The 27,174-nt window shown below is 46.5% G+C and overlaps 1 protein-coding gene and 1 pseudogene across 1 annotated transcript in view; both read left to right on the top strand.

Annotated features, from left to right (window-relative positions):
• Positions 1 to 4,274: 4,274 nt before the first annotated feature.
• Positions 4,275 to 27,174, top strand: part of MYO5B (myosin VB) — a 370,856-nt gene continuing 347,956 nt past the window's right edge. The window contains exon 1 of the mRNA XM_059894726.1: positions 4,275 to 4,704. Coding sequence (XP_059750709.1) covers positions 4,678 to 4,704 — 27 coding nt within the window. The 5' untranslated portion in view covers positions 4,275 to 4,677. The remainder of the gene's footprint in view (positions 4,705 to 27,174) is intronic.
• LOC132348048 (cofilin-1-like) lies at positions 16,677 to 25,481 on the top strand (annotated as a pseudogene).

The raw sequence follows: 27,174 nt of genomic DNA, 5'->3' as shown, positions 1-27,174 counted from the left end.
GTATATAAATTAATATATTTTAAAAATTTGCAGTGGTCAAGTATTAAAATTATTCTGAAATGAATGGTCACAAATGCTATTATACAATTTCAAAAATCTATTTGTATTTTTGTTATAGACATAAGTGTTATATATTTGCTTACATAAAAAAGTAGACGGTAAAGAAAGTTTTGTTAGAACAGGGTCCCTTAATTCTTTGAATTCCTTCTGAGTTGCCAAAAATCACATGGTGATCCATCAAAAGTTTATCTTTAATAAACTGTCAGGTGACAATGGCTTAGTTCCTCCTCTAATTTTGTTGATAAAAGAATTGGAAACCACCTAACCTGAACAGAATGTGTGGTCCCTTCATCAGAGTCACTCACTCTCAACAAGGAAGTTTTCCAATTGTCCTTTGTTTGGTGCCCCGAAGGCTTTTGCTTCCCAAGGAAAGCACCACCCTACTATTCAGGAGGATTGAGAAATGTGTTTTCTTCTGCAAAGTGGGAGAAGAAGTGAGAAGGGCCCTCTGAGATGAGCCCCCCAACTCAGGCTTGTTTTCTGGCAAAGTCGTGTTTACAGTTACCACTAGATATGGACACTTAGGATCTGGAAATTGATTTTCTTAAAACAAACTACAGAGTAACAACTCCTTGAAAAGTCTTGGCATACACCGGTGGACCACAAACCCCAGTTTGAAGATGCTGCCTTAGCAGGTAAGAGCATTTGGGAAACCAACCTACCATGAAGGGCAGGAGAGCAATTGCTAGGCTGAAGTTCTTGCTAGTGAGTCAATCATCACAGGACGCTTTTTGTATGTGATTTTATTAGTCATCTATTGCTGCATAACAAATTACCCCCAAACTTAGTGGCTTCAAACAACACACATTTATTATCTCACAGTTTAATTTAGACACAGCTTTTCTGGATCCTCCGCTTCTGGGTGTATCACGTGGCTGCCCTCAAAGTGTCAGCTGGGGCTGTGGTTCTTCAAGTCGAGTCTGAAGACTTGACTAGTGCAGAATCTGCTTCCAAGCTCACTCACTTAGCTATTAGGAGAATACAGTTTCTCGAGGGTCTGAGGCCACCCTTAGTTTCTTGTCACATGGGTCGCTCCATAGGGCAGTTCACAATATGTCAGCTTGCTTCATCAGAGCAAGCATATGAGAAGAGCCAGAGAAAATTCCAGCAAGACAAAAGTCACAGTCATATAACCTAATCATGGAAGTGATGTCCCGTCATCACCTTTGCTATGTTTTATTTGCTATAAGCAAATCACTAGGTGCAGCCAACACACAATTCACCTACTATTTCTTGAGTTCTATTTTGTGCAAGGCATTGTGTTAGGACGTGCAGAGGATACAAATATGGGTCAGGTGTGGTTCCTGCCTTCAAGGCCCTGAGAGCCTAGTGTTGAGGAGGGGCCAGGGATATTAGCACACACATAACACAGGGTGCAGTGAGGGGAGCTTCTTAAGTGCAGATGAATGCTTTGGAAGTTCAAAGTTCTTCCTCATTTGTATATGATGGAAAGCCCCATCAGGAAGGAGGAGGAGGAAGGACACCAAGGCACTCCCAATGGATGTCTTCTCTTTACTTTGAGACGCCATGGAGCACAGAGCAGTGTTTCTTAAAGTATGAGCTCTATACCACCTGGGGTACTTATTAAACATGAGGACTCATGGCCCACATGTAGACCAACTGGAATAGCATCCTCTGGCATCCCCTTCATCCTGATACCCACTAACGTTTGGGAACCACTGGCAAGTGCTTAGGCTCTAGCGTGGGATAGAGTTGGGTTGAATACAGGCTCTCTGACCTAGAACACCTCTTCCCCCACCCCCCAGCCTCACTTTGCGCATCTGTGAAACAGAGTTAAAATCCAAACCTCCTTTAAAGGGTTGCTCTGAGGCTCAGACAAGATCACAGAAGTAAAGCACTTGGCAAGTTTCCTGGCACAAAGTAAGTTTTTGAATGTCTTTATTATTATTCAAAGGAGGGAAAGCCCATATCTGATTGTGGGGTTAGAAATCCACAAAGCTCTGGCCAAGAGTAATATACTCCTCAAGGATGTGATTCAGCTCAGTCAGTATGAATTCAGCTTTTAATTTGTGCCAGGTATGATGGAAGCCAGAAAGTTGGAACTGGGTTGGGGGTGGGAAGAAAGGATGGTAACACGAGTCGCAGGTTGGCCCGAGGGCCTAGCGGGATCGCTAACATTGCCTCTCTGGCAGGTGGAAAGGTGGGTCTAAAGGTTAGAATTGGATTTGAGAGTTAACATTGCAGTTAAGAGGTGAGATAGGGGGCATGGCTGAGAAGAAAGGTGAGATCTGGGAAATAGGCCACAGTTTTACTCAGGAACCAGGAAGAGAAAGCAGAAGGTGTGGTTAGCGAGGCTGGGAAAACAAGAGGAGAAAAATGAGAGGACAGGGGAGGACAACAATGTGGAGAGAGTCAGTTACCACCGCATGCTTCAGAGGGAGAAGGCAATTTCAATAGGATGGGGCTGAGAGGGAGCGGCTAAGGAAGGAATAAAAGCAGCGACTCTTAACCTTGACTGTCATTAGAACCACCTGAAAACTCTTAAACATCCCTTTGCCCAGGCAGCAGCCCAGACAAATTAAATCAGAATTTCTGGGAGTGGGAGCCAGGCATTTGTCTTTGTAAAAGTGATTCCAATGTGCAGAAGGTGTTGAGAACCAGTGAATTTCATGGGACTGGGCAGTAAAAGCTACCACTTCAACAATTTAGCCGGAAAGGAGAACAGAGGAAAAGTCAAGAGGCAGCTGAGAGAGAGAGTTGCTGGTGGAGAGATGGGACCATGATGGAGCACGGTGGTGAAGGCAAGGGGATCTGGAGCTGAGGTGCGGGTTGAGCCTTAGCGAGGATTCTTTCTTAGCCTGAGAGGGAAGAACCCCCCAGGAAGTGTGAAGACACCCCGTGCTGAGCCCCACCCCCAGCCCTTCTGATTGAGTAGGTCTGCAGTGAGGCCCCATATTTTGTCTTTCTAAAAAGTTCCCAGGTGATGCTGATGGCCCTGGGGGCCACACTTCAAGAATTATCAGAATATAGGGAAGGAAACTACGCAGACAGATTTCGGAGGGAGACACATGATGGAATCCTTTCTGCTCTTGCCAGTGATATGAAGAGGTCCCTTTGAGATCCAAGAAGAGTTGCCCAAGCTTTGGTCACTGCATTTGTCAACACTGGAAGCACAATCTTTTAGAGTTATGGAGGAACTTAAAAAAATCAGATACTGGGGGTCCCACCCTTCACCAGTGAATAGGAGTTCCTCAGGGTGGGGTCCCTTCCTTGGAACTGTTAAAGCTCCCCAGGTGATTCTCACTGAGGAGGCATGGCTGAGAAGGGCAGCAGGTGGATTAAATGGGGATCCTACCTTCCAAGTGGGAAGGTCTTAAATGGGATGAGTCTAAGAATCACCTTCCAGGGAGTGGAGCTCCGGAACAACTGTAGAGATGGATGTTCTGATTGAGAACCACTCTCAGAGGCCATCCCTCATTCAGGTACAAATGCCACCTCAAAAGAGCGTGTCTCCTCCTACAGCGCCTGCTCTCCCTTTACTGACTCCTGCCAATTATTTTCCTTTTTGGCTGAAATTTCTACTTTTTGTTGGAAGTGGAAGAGGGAGTGAAGCTGCCAAGCGTCACTGGCAGAAGCGACAAAAGTAAATGAGATAGGGAGCGGCAGAGGGATTGAGAGTGTTCGTGAGAGAGAGGAGAGAAAATGTGAGGCTTCCCAGAAAAGCAAACAGTTCTCTGATGGGGGCGGCCAGGAGCCTAGCCGGAAGCTGTGGGTGAAACCCGCAAAGTGGAGAAGAGTTACGACTCCCACGTTCTGATCAGGATTTCAGCGCAGGGAGCTGTTTGGCGGAGACAATCTTTAGTATATCCAAAACGCCTTAGTAACAGTCTACACATAACTGAATTTTAATAATGAAAATGTTAATGCCCACGTAAAACCCAGAGAAAAATGTATGGAGCCTTTCGGCCGCAGGCATCTCTCCTTTTTATTCCTCTTCTCCCTTCTCTGGTGCTTCCTCCTCTTTTTTTCTGGTCTCCAATGGGTCCCCGCCCAGCCTCCCAGAGCGCAGTCTGCGCAGAGAGGGGGCGCCGCGCGGCAGGTGTCGGCACCCGGCGCGCACCTGTCCCGAGAGCGCCCGGTGTCCAGCAGGGGGCGGACGGCGCCTGCTCCTCGCGCGGCCCCGCCCCTGGCCGGGAGGACCCAGCTGCGGCGCGGGGCGCGGGAGGCGCGGCCGGCCCGGCCCCCGCAGGGCTCAAAGGCGGCGGCGGCGGCGCCCCGGCAGGCAGGACGCGCGCCCGCCCTCTTCCTCCCGCGCCGCCTCCCATACCTGAGCGGGGAGCGGCGCCGGGCTGCCTCTCCCCCGCCCGCCACTCCTGCCCGGCCGCCGCTGCGCCGCCGCCGCCGCCGCGGGAGTAAAGGTCGCGTCGGCCGAGAGCGAGCCGGCCGCGGCGCCTCCAGGAAGCCGGCGGGGCAGGTCGGGGAAGAGAGAAAAGAACCGAGAAACTCTCGGGCAGCCCGGGAAGATGGCGCCAGACGGGCCGGCCGTGGACTGAGAGCCGCCGGGGCCGCGAGGAGCCGGGACCCGCCGCCCCCAGGACACGAGCGAGGGCCGCCCGCTGGCCACGGGGTCCGGGCTCGGCCCGGCCCGCGGGGGTCATGTCGGTCAGCGAGCTGTACAGCCAGGTGAGTGCGGGCCGCGCCGGGCCCGGGGTACGGGTGAGGGCTGCGGGGCGGGCGGCTCTCGGGGGCGCCTTCTCCTGCGGCTCCGCGGGGCTGGGAGCGGCGGGGGACGCCTCTCAGGCTCCCCCTCATCGCCACTTCCGCGCCCCGAACTTCGGGTGGCGGAGAAAGTTTGGCTGTTCCGGGAGCGCCCCGCGCTGACCGCCCGCGGCTCCCGCCCCGGCCAGGGCTGTCCCCCGCTCCCCGACGCTCTGCCGTCGCTGTGCTCGTCCCGGTTCCGTCCGGCTGAGGTCCCCGAACTGAGGGGGTGTCCCCGCCAGCTCGGAGCCTAGGGCGCGGGGACCGCCCCCCGCGGTGGTCGCCTGCTCGTGGACCCCACCTCGGTGCTCTGCAGCGTGAGCTCCCGAGGGCGACCCTCTCGAGTGCCAACGAGGGGGAACCCTGAACTTGGGGGTGGGGTATTCCTCAATCTGGGGGTGGGGAGAGAAGGGGACTCAACCTGGTGAGAGGGGCGCGGCGGCTCTTGGGTGGGTAAGCAGTGGGTAAAGGATGCTCGAGCGATCTGGAGAGAGCCCAGGGAAGCGCATTCTTACTTTGCCGCGGGTGGGCATTTTGAGGCGGCCCCTCTGGGTGTGCACTCGGTGGGCTTCAGTCATTGCGGGAGGGGGTCGGAGTAATGCTGACTCGGGGGTGGAGTGTGGATTTCCAGGATGTCCTCAAGGTCAGAATGGATGCGCAGGGCTCCTTCCTTAGAGTCGGGAACAGGTGCGGCCGCAGGACTCCCCGCTTCCGCAGCAGTTGCTGTGATTAAAGTTAGAGACCAGCCACCGCTTCCCCAAGCGCCCACAGCGGAGCTGCAGCCGCCCGGGCCCCCTCGGGTTTCAACTTGGCATTGAGGGGCGGTTGAGGGGGTGAGGGGCATTTAAGCTACCCCTCCCCCCCCCCTTTAAAAAAATAAGTTTTGGATGTCCGGACACGTCGTCCGCCGGTTTTTCTTCTCTGTGGCCGGGACACGTTTGACAGTGCTTCGTGCCCACCTCTTCGTTTGCAGAGGGGTGCGCGGTGCGCGCGTGGGTTGTGGGTGTGTGATTCCCAGGACTTGGGCCCGCGCCAACAGGTCTGGGCGGGGGAGGAAGAGCTACTTCCGCATCCTCACCTGGCGACTGCTCAGAGCTGCCCCCGCGCGTGGGCGAGCCCTTCAGCGGGGTGGGCTGGCCACCCCTTATCGTTTGAGGAATTTTCGAATCCCTTCTTCCTCCTGGAGGGAGACAGGGCCGAGGCGGGAAGACGCGAGGTGGCAGTGGAGGGTGTCACCTGGCTGGGGGCGGGGTCACCATAACCTGGTGCACCTGCTCCGCCCCCACCAGGTCCCCTGGCAGCGCCCGCTGATGAAAGACAGCTTCTGGGAGGAAAGGATGTGAGGTTCGCGCCAGGGGTGAAAACTGTGGCGTTTCTGGCTTTGGAAGAGCATCCTATCCCGTTTACCCGTGGGAGTCTTGGGAGGAGTCCTGAAAGTTGTTTCCCTGAAGCAGTTATCCGGGACCTCAACGGGAGGCTGGGAACCAGCGAGGCAGGGAAAAATCTGGAGTGTAGAGTGCTGAAGCTTTGTCACACTAAAGTGCACAAAGTATACTGAGTGCACACTCAGTATACCTGCAATATATCATAAAGTACTTTATCAGACAGTAACTAATTGCTGTATTATATGAAGCTAATGGACAATCGAATAAACCCTTAATTTTCGGAGCCCTGATTTTGAAAAACAAGAACACTGGGTTGCTTTTAAAGACAACTTTCAGGGAAAACACTCAATTTGATTTTTGGTTAGAAATGAGTATACTGCATGTTAATTATTAGGAATGATGAGTTAGTGGGAGTCTGAGCTAAAGTTCCAGTGTACTTTTTCTTCTTTTAAAAAATTATTTATTTGGGCTGCGCTGGGTCTTCGTTGTGGCGTGCGGGCTCTTCATTGTGGTATGTGGGATCTTAGTTCCCCAACCAGGGATCGAACCTGGGCTCCCTGCATTGGGAGCACGGAGTCCTATCCACTGGACCACCAGGGAAGTCCCCCAGTGTACTTCTTCTTGACTTATGGATATAGGGACAAAAAGTGTTCATGAGGAAAAGGTCTTGGAAAGGCGCTCAAGGTGCTTAAGAAAAAAAGTAGCTTCGTTGGTGTGAGCGTTTGGCATACTTAATCCAAAAAGAGTCTTAGAATTTCTCCCTAAGGCCCAGGAACTGTACCTCACTGTTAATGGGTTTCTAGTTCTTAATCCTTTCTAGGTTTATGAATCTCAAATTGAGATTCTTCTGTGGCCCACGCAGTAGCTTCCAGCCAGATCGCATCTTGAGCAGCTGTTACTTTTTCTGGCGGAGTTGAACACACTTATGCTTTGCTACGAGAAGCAGTTGTGTTGTTTCCTAACCACTGTCACCCCACTTGCTAGGCTGGATTCTCAGTATGCACATGAATCATAAATTATACAGAGAAATCGTGCCTGTGACTCAGATTCACTTTGTTTCTTGGGGGAGATGATTTGTTCATTTTAGTGTATTATCAAAATATCCAATGTTCCTTTTTATTTTTAACTTGCTAGTGGGCTTTTCTAATGTGATGAACACTGGATCCAGGCATGCCCTTTAATGTATTATGCATGATGGAAATAATGATCTATTATGCCAACAGCATTTATGAGTGGGATGGAAATTTTAAAGCCCTTTATTGATTATACCTGTTGTTTTAGTAATATGGTAGGAAGATATTGTTACTGGAATACGAGACACTTATTTAAGTATATAAATTAGCCTGTAAGTACTATAAATAGTTTCAGGTAAGAATTTGGTATATTAGTCTATTCCCAGTTGCTGAAGAAAAGACTTTCTTCTTTTCCTCCCTCCATGTTAACTGTTTTCTTGCTCTCTGTCTATCTGTTCTCTCCAACTGGAGGCTTATATGCTATGTGGATTTTTTTTGGAGTTGATTTTAGTCATTGGCAAAGGGCACTTCCTATAACAAAGGCACTCCTGTTTTCAGAAGACCCAACACCTTGCCTTTGAGAAATTACTTTCTTTGTACTGAGGTTTTTCTCAGTGGGAAAGAGAATCAGAGTCAATGCCAGAGGCTTTGAGGATGATGTCAAGGTGAGTCAGTCTCATCCACCCTTACAGAAGCGTGGAGCTGATGATGGGCTCTCGTGTCACAGATGGCACGTATGTGACAAGTGTTAGTACTTTGCTTCCAACCCACAGGAAAAGACAATATTGTATAAATCAAATTAGCCCAGGTCCCAGGAAGATTCCCAAACATGTGCAAGCATGGTAAACATGATTTGATTATGACAAATGCAGAAAATAGTCTGATTTTTAAAGTATAAAATACATAACCTCTCTTTCAGACTGAATGATACAACGCTTCTCTATACAAGGGTTATTCTGGATGAAAAATTTAAACACTGCTCTCTCAAATAATGAGGTTTTCAGTATGCTGCTTTGGTTCTAGCCAGCAGAGTGACTGGGAAATCACCAGGCTGAAACCAGCACCTTCAAATAATCCCTATCCTGGTTGGTTTTTAGTTGATAGGTGGTGTTCTGAGCAGTGGATTTTTGAGTGCTGCTAGGAGATGACTTTACTAGTGGACATGCCCTTTGTGTGTCACTGATGGCTTTGAGCTCAGGGGCCTTTACGAAGGGCACTGTTTTGGGGCCAATCCTTTGGAAAGTAGAACTTGGGCTGGTGTCCTCTAACTGTCCCTTACCTGCGCATCAGGTAATGCAGCCTTCTCCCAAGTTTCAGTCTGGAAGGCAGCAAGAGGCTCGTGTTCCCTCTGTGCCCACCGGTAGAGACTCGAGGACCTGGAGGCCAAGGGTGGCAGACGCCGTTAGCGCTCTTCCACCTGCCCTGTGCTGTCCTCCAGCGCACTGCCTGGTGCTTGCTTACTCCCAGCGGTCAGCACCTGTGTCACCGTCAAAGGTTCCTGGAGCCTGAGAATTGATGTCCCCCAAGGGGACAGTCCTTTAACCAACGGGAGTGTAACAGCTGTAGCTTCCAGTACCCCCACCTTGGGAACAGAACGGCTCTCTGGTGAGGCCCACGCAGTTTCCAGAGCTCCCGTGCACCAGGTCTCTCCCCTGGGGCCTCTTGGGAGAGCTTGCTTTTCAGCTGCTAGTTTCTTCCCATTTCCTTTCTGTTGATGTGCTCCTAATATTTCATTTCATTAGCTTCAGGATGGCCACCCATTAGAAGGCTTTCTGACAGCTCCAGGCCTGGTTGGAGTCTAAGTATATTATTGTGCTTATTTTGTTCAACAGAGAGATAGCATTCTCTTGCTGTTGGAGGGCCAAGGTCCCTCTGAGTAGAAACTAAATAGACATTTTAAATTCTGGCATGTGTGTGTATGTGTTTTGATACTGTCATTTTCTGTGGTACAAGTTAGCTGTAAACTATACTGCTTATAATATATAAGTCCACCTACTGCCCTCCCTAAGTGATAGAGTATTTGTCACTATCGGTACAGGATTGTCAGGGTAAACTTGGATGGGTTTGAAATACTAGTTGACCTCTGTTTTGTAATTCAGTAGCTTCCCAAAAAGCACAGTAAAAAGCAGCCCATTTTAAAGTGAGCGGAGCACGTGTGCCCTGATGTACTTGTCTACACAAGCACATTTTGCATTGTCATTGGACAATAAAACCTAAATACGCAAAGTTAACTAACAATCCAACATGACCCACGTGCCACGAGCGGAGAGCAGATACTCATAGTTACAGACGTTCTATAGAACCATCGGTCAGGTGGGCAGTGGGACATGAGTGGGCCTGGAAGAATGAATAGGCTTTGAATACACCTGGAGACTGAGAAGGGCACTGTTAGTAGGAGACGGTAGAGTGAGTTTAAGCATGGACAGCCATGAGTAGTAACTACAGTAGTATTTTAAAACTCTTATGAAAATCTTAGCCTTACAGAAAAGTTGCAAAAATAGCAGAGTTCCTGTTATATATTTCCAGATTCCCGTGATGTTAACACCTCATAAGTAGAGTGCAATCACTGAAACCAGGAGACGAACATTTGTACAACATTACTGACTTGTCCTCAAGCCTGATGGGAATTTCACCAGTTTTTGCACTACTGACCTTCCCGGGGCCGGGAGCCCATGCAGGAGTCCACACTGCGTTTAGCATCACAGCTGCCTCGTCTCCTCTGATTGGCGACAGTTCCTCAGTTTCAATTTCTCCTTTTGACCTTGGCAATTTGAGAGTATTGGTCAGTTATTTTGTAGAATGAACCTCAATTTGGGTTTGTCTGATGTTTTCCCATGCTTAGATGGAGGTTATGAATTTGTGGCACAGAAGCGATGTGCCTTCCTCAGTGCACCATCTCAGGAGATTTGTGATATCAGTGTCTCATTTACTGATGGTGTCACTTTGATCCCTTGGTTAAGGTGATGTCTGCCAGTTTCCTTTTCTTGAAGACTGGTATTTAGAAACTAAGATCTGGGTGCTAGGTGTGCTTATTACTGTTTTTTAAATAGTCATTTAGAGATTACTGAGCCTGGAACCTCAAATGTTTGATTATGCGGGCAAGGGAAGAAGAGTCGTATATGACCTTGAAGTTTCCAGCTTGAGGATGGACAGAAATAAAGAAGTTAAGATGGGGCAAGGATAATGCTTGATTGTGACACGTTGAGTTAGGGGTGACAATGGTTTGTCTAAGTGGAAATATTTACATCTGAGGATGTATGAACGAGCTTAGAGGAGAAATGGGTTCTGGGGATCTTGCAAATAAAAGATGCCTGGGTATTTGCTTTCCTCTAAGAAATGCAATTGTCTTACAGCATGATTTTAATAAAGATGAGATCATGATCTTGGCATGGGCAGTCTGGCCTCTTTGGTCATGATCTTGCTGTGGACCGTACGGGGTAGTGCCGTTACACATTATCAACTCTATGACACTTCGGAGCAGATACTTTCTGAGCCTTGATTGCTTAATCTGAAAAATTGGCATGGTACCTGCATTATAAGGTTATTGGAGGATTATGTGATCTGACATACGTGAAGTGCCTGCCTAGCGCAGTGTCTGGCACACTGTATGCACCTGGCAACTGTTCATCAGCTTATTTCCCCCTTCAGTCGTGATGCTGGATGGTGGCCTTTTCTCCTAACCATCTCCTGCCATCCTGCAGGGGTATTGGTCATAAGGGGACTTGGCGAGAGAGAAAGGGAAGAATTGCTACAAATACATAACTCCCTGAGCAATAGACAACCAAGGCATGGGGGAAAAGGCTCCTATCCCCCACGGCTCCCTGGGGAAGGAGAAAGAGCAGTTTGAAAGAAGCTTGAAATTTAAGCTGTGCTTCCCGGTCTCCTATTAGAGCTTTAAAGGAAAATTAAAACAGTTTTTCACCATGTTCTTTTATTATTTTTTTGTTAATACAAATGATTGTTGAAACCATTCATACAATGCAAGAAAGGCAAAGCCTCTGTAATCCCATTCCCAGACAGCTCCTGTTAACCACTGATGTATGCTAGACTAGCGCCCAGTGTCCGGTAGGGTAACCACATGTGACTGTTGAGCACTTGAGGTGAGGCTGGCCTAAACTGGGATGAGTACACGCCAGATTTCCAAGATTGAGTACAAAAAAATGAATGTAAAATATTTCACTTATGCTTTTTTATGTTGATTAAATGTTCAAATAATATTTTGGATATAATGTGGCTACTAGAAAATTTAAAATTCCACATGTAGTTTGCCTCACTTCTGTTGGGCAGTACTGCTTTAGACTTAACGCATGATGCAGTATATACTTATATGTATGGCATGATCCTATTTTTTATTTTAAATGTTAATCTACTATGGCTTTTTTCTCCCTGTAGCATATAAAGGCAATTTTACCATTTTAATGGCTGCATAATAGGGTACTGTATGTTTGTGCTGTAATGTTTTTAACCATTCCCATTTTGGTGAACATTTAATTGGTTCCAATTTTTTGATATTGTGAAAAATGTTGCAGAACATTCTTGGAACCTTTCAGTATTTTTAGGATAAATTCCCCAAGGTGGAATTCCTGGCATACACTTTTATGAGTCTTCATCGATAAAGCCAGTAGTCTCCAGAAAAGAACTGGTCTGTTTCTTCACCCCTCCCGGGCACTGGTCATTGTTTCCTCTTTTTAAACGGACACTGAACAGTTTATTTTTGTTTAAAGTTGACCTCCTTTGGAGGGTTGAGCATCTTTTCATATGCTTGGTGTGTTCATTTGTAGTTTTCTTTGTATTTCCTCTGTTAAGACATTATTTATAACTCCGTTTTTGCTCACTAAATGATTATATTTTTAGATATAGGAAGTTGTGGAAACCAGAATGTTCAGGATAAAATATTACAAATACATATTTTAAATAAGGCACCTTGGCATGAGTTTTCACCTTCGCTTGTTTGGAGCTTACTCATCTCTGAGCCCTACAATTGGAAAAGCACTGGTTATGATAGGTACCGTTTATCAACTGCTTTTGAGCCAGGTCATTTCTAAGAGCTGTATGTTCACTCATTTAATAATAACACTATGATGTAGGCACCCCCATCATCCCCATTTACAAATGACGGGACCTCTGCCTTACTTGCCCAAAGCACACTCCTCGTCTGACCACTCTGCTGCCTTCCACGAGGTTCTGTCCCAGTGATGGTGGGTCTGGAACATCATTTGTACATAAAAGAGGCCCTAACGTGGAGCCTCCTTTCTACCAGCACTGCCCTGCCCACCAGCAGCCGGGAGAAAGGAGAAAGGAAAGTCTCTGAGTACAGAAAAAGGGCAGATGGTCTGACCCATAGCTCTTCCCTCGGGGATCTGCTGCTTTGCCTTCCCCCACCACACGCAGCCCCTAGACAGCCTGGTGCTCCTTAAAACTGCCCCACATGTAGGCAGAACCCTTGTTTTTCGCTCTCCTTAGGCCACGTAAGCCCCGAAAGAGGGTCACATCTTCAAAAAGGGGTAAGTATAACAATCAAAAGGTGTACATGAAACTCAAGCAATGTAAAATTATTTGATTTTAAATCTAACCCTCCTTTCATCCCAGGGCACTGGTCTGCTTTCCAGCACTTTCCCTGTCTCCATCTCTCTCTGAAGCATCTTGTTTCCTATCCTGCTTGATGTCTGATGGGTGTTTCGTTCCCTTTCTGTGCTAAGATCAGGGAAGCAGGTCTGAGACTCCTGGAAGCTCTCTCCCATCTGCCCACTTAGCTGAAGGTTTTCACATTTATGGGTGTGCCCTGCTCACTGCCTATTGGCTGGACAGGTGTTTGGAAAATGAGCTCACCTTCACTCAGGATGTCAGCTTGACCATCAGAGACAAGGCCCCTTCCTCCAGCATATGAGGGGAGAGCCTTACAGGAGGATACCCAGGACCCAGACCATTGCCTATTACAACTTTAGGTTCTTATCAGGGACTTTGTCAAAGCACTTTAGAAGCTCCTCCAAGCAGGAGCATTTTAGGTTTGATATGAGGAGGAGGTCCTCAAGTTGTCTGGGTCCTGGTGTAGGTGAGCACTGGTATATCTTGCTAATTTGTTGTGGGAATGATCAAGCTTATGTATCTGAGCTCCAAGTTAATGGCATATAATGTTCCTCTTAAAGTTTATTCAAGGGCCTATACATTATTACTCTCCTTTGAACGATTCTAATAGTGACATGACCCCTGTAGGCTTTTCTCTCCTTTGCTGAAGTTTGGGGAGGAATGAAGAGGCCCATCAGGAAAGATACTTAACGATTTTCCTGTAGAGCTTTTGCCATTATAAAACTCAAACGTGTAGTGGCATGAAATCCTAAAAGGAACGAGAATACCCAGATGCCTTCTGCGTGGAATTCAAAGACTTGGTTTATAATCTCTTCAGCACTAAGCAATTCAGGTCCCCTGGCTTAGGGACTCCACAAGAAAAAAGGTACTGGGCAGTAGGATGTCAGTTCTACTGTATCGTGACCTGGATACTGTGTATTTATGGGGTAGATGAAAAGGTAAAATATTTGAATTGGTAAATTGTGCTGTATTCAACTATCTTTTGTGTGCCCTGGTCTTTCAGTTTAGACTCTGGTTTAATTTCCTTTTGCTAACTGCCCACCCAGACCCCAGTGCAGTCCCACCAATGATAAGATGCATGCTCAGAACATATTACCTGACTTCATATGATGCCCAGCTTAGGTTATCACTTAAGGTGCTTCAGAGAGGAATCCACACAGAATTGACACCATATTTATGAATTTCTGAAATCACCAGAATGAACAGTATTGGTGAAGGATATACATGTGATAAAGTGAGTAAAAACCAGGGAATGAGGGAAAAGGCAACTAGAATAGTAGGTATCTGGGGAGGGTGGGGCTGGTGGGGGAGCAGGAGTGGGAACAGCGCTGTTAGCGGGCTGCTAGATTTCCTGACGGGTTCGCGGGTATTCATTTTATTGTTGTGCTTCATCAATTACATGTTAAAGAAAGGTGATTGTGCAGAAAATAGGGTGAGTTACAAAGCCAAATTTAAAAAAGCTTTGAGATTGTAGGTAATTTTAGAATGTGTTTTGCTGTGTGCAGTTGATGGTTGGGTGTGTATATTTGCACAGCTGCTCTCGTTGAAGATGTAGGTTGAATCTTCTGCTCACATCCCTCACTTTTCCCAAGATAGGGTTTTGCTTACTGTAGGGACTCAATAAATGCCCTTGAATTGGCTTAAAGACCACCTGTAGTCCCTTCCTGTTTCCAGGCCGTAGCCCTTCGAGGAAAGCCCTTTTTTCACCAAGGAACCGCATGTACTGTCATGTTATCTGTCATTTTGGCTTAGAGTACCTGGTGGAAAGCCCATCTGTATCCTCTGGCACTTGCCTAAATCTATGGAATGTGGAGCCCCTGTCAGGAGATAATTAAATGTTGTTTTTCTTTTTTATTATTGTGCACAAAGGCTTGGCACAAGGTATGAATGTGGGTTAACAGCAAAGCAACATTTGTGGATATGAACGCTAATATAACTGCCTTGTTTTGGAATATCCTAATTTCACACAATTTTGATCACATATGTATTTTTTTGCTCTTACCTTCCTAAGGTTATCATTTACATTAAAAGCATAATCATTTTTTTTCACTTAACTCAAGTTTTTATTAACAATCTCATCAAGACTCATGGATATTTGCATGATTAGGTGGGGGTGAATACGGACTCCATCCTTCATGTGAGATCGAACAAAGCCGGCAACAGTGAATCAGGGAGGAAAAATCAGATCGAGTTTGTTTCCGTCGTCTTCTCTCCCACAGGAACAATAATGATACTCATAGTTTTCATCTGAAGATTCAGACCATCTTTTATGTTCATCGCTCGGCCAACACCTGTAGAGAGCACTTTCTGCCTGCAGTGATGTGTGTCACAGCCCATGCGTGAGGCAGAGAGGAAGAGCCCATCCCTGCAAAGTAGTCTTTGACCTTGAGTTCTTCCAGTCCAGTGGTTCATTTGTTGTATGAATAAGTATTAAGGGGGTATTTGTACATTAAAAGGAGATAAGTTGCTTTATCTTGTCTCATCAGATTTAATCAAATTCTTAATTTGCTTACACTTGCTAATGAGAGCTAATGTTTAGTTGTGAAATAAGGAAAATGAATGTCTCCTTAGCCACAAACTACTGTTTCTTTGCTATCAAGCTGCTTGCTTTTTTAATGGTCATTTTACTGTGTATACATGTGTGTAACTATGTAACAAGCTGTGTGCACCGAAATGGTAAGAATACCCTTAAAATGTGATTTTTATGACTAACACGTCAGATCCTGCCTGTATGAATGCTGTTTCCTTCAGGATGTTCCCTTTGACAGAGGTACAAGGATACTGGAGCTCATCAATACTTCTTCTGAAATTGGCTTCAAATCTGATGATGCATTCTTTTTCCTTTGTATGGTGGCAAAATCTATGCCTGGAAGGTATGCTTTCTTTTCTGGAAACATCCAAGAGTTATTCAAAGAACTAAGCTGGTTGAGTAAGGTAGGAATTCGCTGACTTATATTTCTGTTACAGGCAAAGTGTGACTTGTGGGTACTGAAGACAGTGGTGCGTGGCCTCTTACTAGCCGTCATCCTCGGGACAGGTAGTCGGGCTTCAGATGCTCTCAGCGGTCAGTCAGTGTCGAGCCTCCCAGGCCGTCAGAAAAATACTCATTTGAATGTAGCAGTTCTGGTTTGTTTGGTTAAAAACTTAAGGGCTCACCAAATTTTATAGTAACACCGATTTATAGTCCCATTTAAATATATATGTATGTTAACTTATTACATGGCATATAGTTGCCTCAGTGTTATGACAAGTATAATAACATTAATAAATACTTATTTAAGAATCAAATGGAAAGCCCATTCCACCTAATTCCCTAAAATGCTCTTTTGAAAGTAGATGGAAGGATGATCTTTTTTTAAAATTTAAAAAATTTTTGGCTGCGTTGGGTCTTCGTTGCTGCACGTGGGCTTTCTCTAGGTGCGGCGAGTCGGGGCTACTCTTCATTGCGGCGTGCGGGCTTCGCATTGTGGTGGCTTCTCTTGTTGCGGAGCATGGGCTCTAGGTGCGCAGGCTTTAGTAGTTGTGGCTCACGGGCTTAGTTGCTCCACGGCATGTGGGGTCTTCCCGGACCAGGGCTCGAACCCGTGTCTCCTGTATTGGCCCACGGATTCTTAACCACTGCGCCACCAGAGAAGTCCCGAAGGATGCTCTTTGTACCTTCTTACCCCTGCTATGCATCAGGCAGGATAAGAAAGGAAGGCAGAGCAGTATTATTTGCAATTGCCAAAAGGAGGAAGCAACCCAGTGTTCATCATGAATGGATGGATAAACGAAACGGGGTACATCCATACAAAGGAATATTATTCAGCCTTAGAAAGGAAGGACGTTCAGTCGGATCCCAGCACTGGCTGCAGTGACTCCTGTCGTTTCTGGCTCTCCTCGCTATCTCCCTTTCACTTGTAGAAACGTGGTCTCCAGTGTAGCTGTCTCTGGCGTCATCAAAGTGTTCAATGACATGAAGGTGCGTAAGTCGTCTTCACCAGAGGATGTGAAGAAGCGCAAGAAGGCAGTGCTCTTCTGCCTGAGCGAGGACACGAAGAACCTCATTCTGGAGGAGGGTGAGGAGATGCTGGTAGGTGATGTGGGCCAGACTGCAGACGACCCCTGTCCTTGTCAAGGTGCTGCCACACAAGGACTGCCACTACGCCCTCTGTGATGCAGCCTGTGAGACCAAGGAGAGCAAGAAGGAGGCCTGGGCCTCTGAGTCTGCACCCCTGAAGAGGAAAATGATCTATGCCAGCTCCAAGGATGCCATCGAACAGAAGCTGATGGGGATCAAGCATGAGTTAGAAGCAAACTGCTACGAGGAGGTCAAGGACCACTGCACCCTGGCAGAGAAGCTGGGAGTCAGCCTCTTCATCTCTCTGGAGGGCAAACCCCAGACCTGCTCACGGGGGTTGCAGGCTGCCCCCTTCCTGCCAGACCAGAGGGGCTGGGGGGATCCCAGCAGGGGGTGGGCAATCCCTTCACTCAAGTTGCCAAACAGCCTCCCCACCTCCTGGACCATCCTCCTCCCTCCATCCCTGAAGGTTCTGGCCTTCCCAAACTGCTTTTGATCTTCTTCTTGGGTTGAAGCAGATTAAGCTCAAACAGGGGTATGCCTGGGGGAAGGAGCACTGTATTTTTTTAACACCCCAGTTCCCCATCTGTTCCTTCCCTTTCCCATGCTGCCAACTTCTAATAGCAGTAGTGACTCTGTCCTTGTGTGTTTAGTTCTGTATATAAATGCAGTGTTATAGAGATGACCCCTCCCTGTGCCGCCTGGTTCCCCTTCCCTTTTTCCCCTGGTCGTGGCCATTCATGGAAGCAGGACTAGTAAGGGACCTTCAATTAAAAACAAACAGAAAACAAAGGAAAGAAGGACATTCTGACACATGCTAAACATTGATGAACCTTGAGGACATTATGCCAAGTGAAATAAGCCAGTTATAACATGACAACAATTGTATAATTCCACTTACGAAGGTATCTACAGGAGTCAAATTCATAGAGACAAAGCAGAATGGCAGTTATGGGAGGGAGGGGAGAGTAGAGAGTTGTTTAAATGGATGCGGAATTTCAGTTTTGCAAGATGAGAAGTTCTGGAGATGCCTGGTGGTGATAGCTGCACAACAATGTGAATGTGCTTAATGCCACCGAACTGTACATTTAAAAATGGTGAGGATAGTAAACTATGTGTATTATACCACAATTAAAAAAAACTCTGGAGAAAAAAGGGCAGGGAAAATATGGTGGTCAAGAGTATAACCTTTAGACTTGATAGACCTGGGTTTTGAGTATTGGTGTCCTGTCTGTGTCACCCTCGTACCAGCTCCCCCCCGCCCGCCCCGCACTGGCATTTACCGGCTGTGTGGCCTTAGACAGTTGCTCAACTTCTAGGCTTCATTTATCTGTAAAACAGGGGTAAGAAGCTGGTACAGCCCTCAGAGGTTTGTTGATGAGATAAAATGAGAACACGTGAACTGTATTAGTTGGTGCTAATCCTGTTGCTAGGAGAAGGTCTTGTCCTTGGGAAGCCACAGTCCAGTGCAGGACAGTGTGGGGTGAGAGCCTGAAGGGCTGGGAAGGTTGCTGTGGGTGCTGATTCACTGGTTCCAACTCCTGCATGTGGGCGGCCAGCCTTGGATTGGGTCCTCTCATTCACCAGCATTGGTGGAGAAGCTCTAGGGCTATGCACATGCTTTTCCTCTTTCAGGTGTGGGGAAGGAAAGAACAAAAGGAGTCTTAAAGTCCTGGCTTTGTGGACCACCTATCATCTCAAATCTTCAACCCTAGCACTCCACACCTAACTGTTCTATAGCTTAAAATTGTGGGACGCCCCCGACTGTACCGGGAGGAGCATCCCACCTTGACACCACTAACAGGATGCCTGTATCTATCTTTTGCTCTCCCTGGCACTTGGTGGATGTCTATATCTATCTATTGCTCTTCCTGGCACTTGGCGTACTAGGCTATTTTGGTTGCAAGGGCACTTCAAGATGTAGGCTCTACTCTAAGGATGCTCTCTTAGGAACCAGGCTTAGCTGATCTGAGCAGCCTGGCCCAAGAGATCGGCACAGTATTAGGGTACCAGAAAGATGCTCACCCTTTCTGAGACTTTAGGGACCAGGTTATCCTGTCAGTAGCAGGGATGCATTTCCTTCCACGCCAGTGCCATTAATATGACTCCGTTACTCTTGGTTCTGCCCTTTTTCCTGTCTTCTTACCTCTGCCTTGGGTAAACACCCCTTTCTGAATCTCCAGTTCCAGTTTAGATTGGCTGTACTATCTGCTGTTATTCCCGTGTCACTAATGACAAAAGCTTTAAAGCTTTTGTAGAAAGCAGACTCTTGATTGGCTGTTCCTGGGCAGGTACACCTGGTCCAAGGGGCTTCTGAAGATGGATCATCACTGGGAACCATGTGTCTCCCTCAGAAGAGGTTGTGGATGTTACAGGCACTAGAGCTATGGTTTTCCCACTTACAGGTGCATCGGAATGACCCAGAGAACTAGCGAAACTGTGGATGCTGCCTGTCATCCCTGTAGAGTAGGATTTGGGGGATTGAGCCTGGGACTGGTTTTGTTTTTTGCTAGGTCATGGCTATTTGTGGTACTTGTATCCTTCTGCTTGAGTTTCTAATCTGGTTTTTGACTATTGTCAGTCCCTGCCTTGGTTTCTGGTGGTGGTTTCCACATCTGACCTGCTATTAGACCCTAAAAACAATGCTGGGATATGGGCTTTAACATCTGCTATTACAATAGTCCAATAATAGACTTTTTTTTTTTCCTTTTTGGATTTTGTGCATCTCCTCTGCTAAAAGTATTCTACATCTTCTTTTTCTCCAGGTGCTTCCTCTACTTCCTCCCTCCTCCCTTGCCTCACATTCCTTAACCTTCTGTAATGCATCCTTAATAAAAGCTCTAGGGATTGCCCACTGCATTAATATCCCTGAAATCTGACCGGCAGTATGAAACCACTGCCAGGCTGCTAGGGTTACACAACACTCAGCCATGTAGAGAGCCCTTACTGAATGGGGCAGACGCTAAGGGTATCAGTATGAACTGTGCTCAAGTTGCAGTGTGAACCATCGCAGAAATCAGAAACTGCCTTAAATGCTGGCCACAGAATAATGTGTCCAGGGCTGTAAATAACTCCAGCAGCCCTGGAACTGTAGCCTGTATCTAAAACGATGTAGCTAAGTGCCAGCCAAATAATTAGTTAGGCTATAATTGTTTTCCACTTTATCTCACTCAGTAAGTCAACTCTTGGCTTAATGCTGGAATTTGAAATCTCGCCTTAACGTTTCTTGTGCTTTGCCAGGGGGCTCAGTGGTTGCAATTTCCTGATGAGCTATGTTTATGCATCTCCGGTTTTTCCTGTGAATTTACAGGGCACCTTAAGAAATTATAATTTTTCAGTTATTCGCTGTGGTAAACAATGGTTAGAATTTGAGTTCATGGCACTGAGATGGGAAGTTTGATCGTTTTCAGTCATACACTTTCTGGTTTAACAGCGTTACACAAGTGGGAAGTAGCACTGATGCTACTCCGTGCCAGTTTGGGCTGTGAACTCTGAGTCTGAAGCTTTATTCTGCGGAGATGTCCATTTTCAGCTCATCATGATGGCCAGAATTGCCCTCCCCCGCAGCTGAAATGTCTTCCATTCTTGGTCTCAATTGGTTGGGCAGTATTATGGAACCGATACAAGTATTTGAGACTCTTCTTGATGTCAGGCACAGCGCTGGATGTAAGAGGCACATAAGGCATGGTCCTCATTAACTTACAGTTATATTCCATGTAATAAGTGCCATCCAGGAGTAGTGAATGAAGGAAGTGTCTTACCAAGAGGACAAGAGTGGTAGGACGTGACCCCCGTGTAGCAGGAACTTGTTGAGGTTCTTGGGCTGTCATGGCAGCTCTTAAGACAGCGGTTTAGGAGGAAGTCTCACCTCTTCCCTCCTGTCAGTCCCTCAATGGGCCCTTCTGTCTCCTGCCTCTTAGCGTGGGGAAGGGCATATCCACCCCCTGCCCCAGAACCACACTTCATTGGGTAGTGATGAAGCTCCGAATCGCATCACCCGGGGGCTTCCAGCCTCCAGAGCTGTTCCTTCTCTGAGCTCTGTCTTCTCAGAGCTCACTGGAATGGGAGCCCCATTTGTCCGCTTGGAAGACTGCTTTTCCTCCCTCCAGCCTCAGGGGCTCAAGTCTGCAGGTAGGACAGCTGGTTGGATGTAGGGGACATCCAACCAGCTGACTGGATGGGAAAGGACAGGGCTGAAGTTTGGTTTGTGTAGCCTTTTAAGATGGGGAAAACATCAAATAGTGATGTCAAAGAATGATTCCCATAAATTACCATGCCATCTGAGGAGGAAGGCGAAGATGAGAGTATATAAAATCCAAACAAACAAAATGTTTATAAGCTGTTATAAGGGTATGTTTATTGTACTCTTCTTTTTAGAGCATAAAGATACAGTGTTACCCAGGGTATGGAAGAGTATTTGCATGAATCTTTTCAGAGCTGCCTCTGACACTGAGCCGAACCTTTGCAGCTTATTCCTGAGAACAAAGTTAATTTAGCACCAACTTGTATCCATAAAACGTGGATTATCTTGATTTATGTAACTGTTTTAGTTTTACTCTTTTCACATTGTTTTAAGTGGGCATCATATGAAGTTTTTTCAAAGCTTGGTGTTCATTATCTCCCTTATAAAATGGTACTTTTAACCTTAACAAATAAGTGTTAACTATGGTTTGTCTGGTGCTGGTGCACTAACTTGACTTAAGGTGATTCAAACATAACCAGAAATACAGGCAAGAAACCTGTGCCAATAACTTTTTCACCTGGGATGATAAACGATGATCATAAGAGTGCACAATTGTCTTCTAGGCAAAAAACTGTAGTTTCTTAAATTGTTGCAGCCTTTAGAAAAGGCTATGGATTTTGTGTACTGTAGTGAGATTGCTATCCCATTAACCTCTTTACAACCTCTTTCTTATCAAGACAATGATTTACAATAGTGAGTGTTCAGAATGGAAGTTTTGCAAAGTTCTTTGTGTGAACTGTGCCAGTGGTGGCTCTTGGTTGGCCATCATGAAGTATCGGCCTGGATTGAGGACGAGGTGTGGAGGGGAGGATGAATTTGAAGATGTGAGAAAACAGATGTCCTTTGAAGAAGACTGAGTAATGGTGGCGCCATCCTAGAGCTTGGGTAAATCTGGCTCATGGATACACCGAAATATCAGGTATGCAGCATTGTGTGTGGGCAAAGGCAACCAATTGCCAAGAAACCAACCAACTGGAAAACAAAAAAAAATCAGTTGTGTGAGTCATCACCCTGCTTAGTGAGGATGTGCATTGGGGCGAGGGTGAGATGGAAGGAGGGAATCTGTTTCCCGAGGCAGCTCGGAGCCTCTCGAAGTGAGAGGCCCTGAAGTGAATTGAGCCTCTTGAAGCATCTCACGGTGATGGACAGTGTGAGAGATGTTCGAAGGTGATTTTGGTACTGCATGATCTTTGCTTTATTATTGACTTTAGAATCAAGCTTCCTCACCCCCCCAAGATGTGACTCCCCTATGTTCTGATGTTGATGACATATTTTTAAGGGATCTCTAAAAATAGAGCTAGAGGGAGCTGCCTAGAAGAGAAAAGTGCCTGGAAACTATGGCACATGAAGAACAGCTGGGGGGGCCCCAGGCATAGAGGCCAGAAAAAAGGAGATATAATCCTGAAATGTATAGGGCTGTCATGTGGAATTCATGTGTTTCCTCTCTGAGTTCATCTGAGGATCATAGTGATCATCAGTGGGTATGTGCAGGGAGGTGAGTTGAGCTCGGGGTCCAGAAGCACATGGCCCCCAGTAGTGGAATGGGCTGCCTTGTGTGGAAGTGAGGGCTTCCTCTCTGCAGGTAGCTTAGCAGGCTGGGCACCATCCAGCAAAGGATGCCACGGGGGGTGCCTTAGAATGGGAATTTGGCCCATACGCCCTAAACTTCTTGCCCACCTTGAAAGGTGGCTAGCAATGACTGCTTCTTGGGAAGGAAAAATATAAAACTAAGGTGAGAAGGAATAATTACAAATAAACAGTAAAAGGAAGGAAGGAGTAAACCACTTGCGATTCCACTCATCTATAAAAAGAAACCTAAAGAAATTTGTTTTCTGATTTTTGTTTCTCTTAGAGAAGTAGGTTTCCAACTCACTTGAATTTATTCTAAGAATGAGAATTAACAAAGCTTTAATTGATTCAGTACAAAATAGTTTAAAATGTGCTTTAGTTCCATGTTTTGGTGGTGGTGATTCACTGGTGGGAGGTAGAAACGCAGTGTAAGAGGACCACCTGTTACCTTTCTTTTAGTAGGAAGCTGTGTGTAGGTTGCAGGTTTGGAGGCATACAGGAAAGCAGTGAGAATGAATGAAGGAGATCAGAGGAAGGGCGATCAAGGTGGAGGGGGAGTGTGAAAGTCGAGGTAGGTGGGCACGGTGTGGGCTCTGCCATGGGCTGGGCTGGTGCTCTGTGGACCCCTTTGCAGAGAATATTGCTCTGGTCAGTCCTAGAAGAAAGGCAGCTTGTAGCAAAGCGGGGTCAAATCCCCTGAGAGGCTGGCTGGGACCTGGTTTGCCTTTTTTAGATGTCAGTTTCTTATAATGCTCTGGAAGCTGCTGATTTAACTCCTACTAGTGACAGATCAACGACGTGCTGATGTGGCGTGGCTGGCATGGCTGGCTGCCTTCTGACTCCTCTGGCCGTCACTCTGCTTGTCACTTGACAGGAGCCCTGGCATGGGGCGTCTTCTTCTAGGAAAAGGGCCTGCTGTCTGAGGTCAGATGTCTTCTGGTGTCGCAGCATGTCTGCATCAGGCAAATCACTAGCACCCTGTGTGAGGCATTTGTATAAGCAACTGAAAGAGAAATATCTATGGTGAGAGGCACAGAGACCAGTGCGGTGTGATGGAGAGAGCACGGGACTCTCCGCTTGGAGTAATGTCTTATGTGACACGAACTGCCACTAAATAGTGGCACTTACGATGACCTGCCCAAGTGAGACAGCATCACGTATCTCCCTGGACCTCGGTTTCCTCACTTGCTGCATGAAGGGAGTAGGACCAGATCTCTTGCGTTTCTTCCATCTCTAAGATTTTGTGAAAGTGTCAATCTCTGAGTCCCAATCTGTATGTTTAAAAAATAACAATGCTGCCTCTTCCAGATTTTTTCCTGACCCCCTCAGAGAGTGAAATTGTTCAACCTGGAAGTACGAATTTCCAAAAGTGACTATCTCAGAATGAAAGACCCTTAGGAGCAAAGTTGTTTGTTGCTATTCCTTTTTCTCCCCATGCTCTCCTGTGTTCCAGTAAGTGGCATGATCCAATTAATCCTCCAGGGTTTAATCCTTAGGCTCCAGATCCAGGCATCTTCCCCTCAATACCCAGTTTGTCTGCAGGTTCTGTTGACTCAACTTCCAAACAGAACCTGGAGCCTCACTTTTCACCCCCTCACTACCGACCTGTGCAACCCCCAGGTCTCTGGCCTGGGTAGTGGCAACAGTCTCCTAACCGGCTTCCCTGCTTTTTCCTCTCTCTCCTTCCAGTCTGTTCTCCACACAGTAGTCAGGTCATTTTTGTAAACTGTCGCTTGGATTCTGTCACTCCTTTGCTCGAAACCACCCAGCTGTTTCTCTTTGCTTTTGGAAGAAAATCCAACCCCCTGCTAGGCCTGCCTACAGGGCACTATACATAATCTGGTTCCCGCTTGTCCTGATGCATTAGTGTTCCGTCTTCCTCACTGGCTGGTTCCATCCCTGCTGGCCTCCTCCTTGTTTGTTCATTGAACACTGCAGGCTTCTTGCCACCTCAGTGCCTTTGCCCTGGTCCTTCTCCATTGATGTTCTCTCCCAGGTCTTTGCGCTGGTGGCTTCTCATCATTCAAGCCTCTGCTGAGTCAGGTCCCCAGACTCCTTCTCTGTCACCCACTCAATCCAGTACCCTGTTTTATTTTTTTCTCTTTGTGCTTTTCAATACCTGGCTCTTTTGTTGGCTTGTCTTCCTTAACTAGATTCTGGTCCATGAGAGCAGCAGTTGCTTGCTCATTGCTGAATCACCAGGGCCTAGAACATGTGTAGCACATAGAATGTGCTGGAGAAACATTTTTTAAACAAATAAAATGACATTACATTAAAGATGGACTTTATAAAGTAATGCTGCAATTGGCCGACTCCCCTAACCTGTGTTACAGACTTTTCAGGATTAGAATGAGGGAGGTGGACCCTATGATTGAGTAGGAGAGTCCTGCTTGGGTACTGAGCCTGGCCAAAGCTCACTGTGCTAGGATCCCCTGTATAGGAATATATTGGGAATTCCAGTTCCCTAGGCCTGGATATCAGTGTACTTTCTCTTCTGGGCCAATCTATTTGCCTTCATTCATGCATTCCCTTGCACTAACATGTTGGAATGTCCTAGTGCAGTTCTGCTTTAATGAACACAGGCCCCCAGTGGTCATTAGAATGAAGGTCTTTGCTGACTGAACAGATTTGAGCAGCCATCCTGGTTAGATCCCCTTTAGAACCCACGTGTATTTTTTGGTAAACAGGCACAAGGAGGAGGATCTATTGCTGCGTTTCCAAATCTAGTTTTGGACTTGGTTGTTAGATGAGGAGCCTCTTCTGCTTCTTCCCCTGTCATCTCCTCTCTCAGGTTTGCTTCGAAGGTGGAATGCGTGGGTCCGCGCTCGGCACTCGCTGAACGGTAACCGTTTGTGATGGCTGGTTACCCATGCAGGATCATCCACACCCCCATTGTGACTTCTTGACAGAAGTTTGATCTTGACACAACCCCTCCCCCACGCAGCCATGTGCCTTGGGCTGAACAAACACTAGAACCCATGAGAATTCTAGACTTCTTGTCATGAGAGATAGAAGCGTCTTTCTGTTTAAGCCAGTTTGAAGCCTGTCGTAGCCAGAGCATCATGACTGATATACTGTCAGTTGATCATTGCCTTGTATGGTCCACTCTTTCCCACTGGCAGGATCAATCCACTCAGCACCTTCTGAACGTACCTTGAGCTTTTCTGCATCCATGCTGTATCTACCTGGAATATGCTTTCCCTGTCTAAGTTCATTCTTTCAAGACCAAGTTCAAACTTTAGCTTTTTCCGTAAACCCTGCCTACTTCAGCCTAAAGAACATCTATTCTCTGTAATCTGAAGCAGTTACTGTAAGTGCTCTCCATCCGTTACTTGGTCCTGGCACTTGCTCGTATCTTCCTCTTATGCCTCTGCTCCTGTCATTGGTCTGCACTGTTGTTTATTTCTTGGGTGGTTGCTTAACTTTTTACGTATTTGCCTTATCTTCTTAACTTATCCAGGAGGACAGAGACCATGCCAAGGGCCTGATACTGTGTTATACATAACAGGCACTTGGTACTTGATGATTTGAAGAGCAGGGCTGCATTGAGCAGCCAAGCATTTGAGATTCTGGTATTTCTGTAGAGTTTTGAAGGGCCTGGAACATTCTAACTGAGGGGGGACTGGCTGCCAGGAGAGTCTCAGGGAGGTAGGTGCGGTCTGCCAGGGGGGCAGTATTTTTGTACCTCTTCACTTCTGAAACAGATAGGAGCAAGAAGAGGATGATGGAGGAGTGCTGAATTTCCTGCACACTCTTCTAAGGTTAGGTAAAATGTATGCATTGCTTCCTGCTTACTCTTTTCTGACCTCGTGGTCTAGCCTTTTATAATCTTTTTTTTAAACATCTTTATTGGTGTATAATTGCTTTACAGTGTTGTTAGTTTCTGCTGCATAACAAAGTGAATCAGCTATACATATACATATATCCCCATATCCCCTCCCTCTTGCGCCTCCCTCCCACCCAAGCCTTTTATAGTATAATCTTAAAGCAAGACAGGAAATATTAAAAACTGACAGTGCTATTAATGACATACTGTGTGGTTTAGGTGAAAGAACACTGGATTGGCAGTCAGGGCTCAGAATTCTTGTTACATTTATGCCATTTCCTTGCTGTGAGAACTTGGGCCAGTGGCTTAATCTCCCTCAACTTTGTCTTCTTACGTGTTAAATGGAAGCATTTGGGTTTTCCTCACAGTACTGTTGAGAGCGAGAATGAAGTTAAAATCATGGTATGAAGGGAACTTTAAAGAATAAGGAAGGAGTACTAGACCAATAGGAGGCATTATGATAGTAAAAGTGAGTTGTGATTAGAAAAATGTAATACAAATTGATGGCTAGGAAATAAAGTTGAATTATAAATGAAATAGGTGTTTACAGACGTCCCCAGTTTATTGACAGGTTAGATTCTGAAAGTTACTTTAAGTACAGTGTCAGTCTGTTTGGGCTGCTGTGACAAAGTACCATAGGCAGCGTGGCTTATAAACAACAGAAACTTATTTCTTTCAGTCCTGGAGGCTAGAAGTCCAAGATTGGGGTACCA

This window comes from Balaenoptera ricei, chromosome 14, assembly GCF_028023285.1.
Source record: "Balaenoptera ricei isolate mBalRic1 chromosome 14, mBalRic1.hap2, whole genome shotgun sequence".
In the NCBI taxonomy this organism is placed as follows: Eukaryota; Metazoa; Chordata; class Mammalia; order Artiodactyla; family Balaenopteridae; genus Balaenoptera; species Balaenoptera ricei.
The sequence above is the reverse complement of the archived record's forward strand: the minus strand, read 5'-3'. Positions and strand labels throughout refer to the sequence as shown.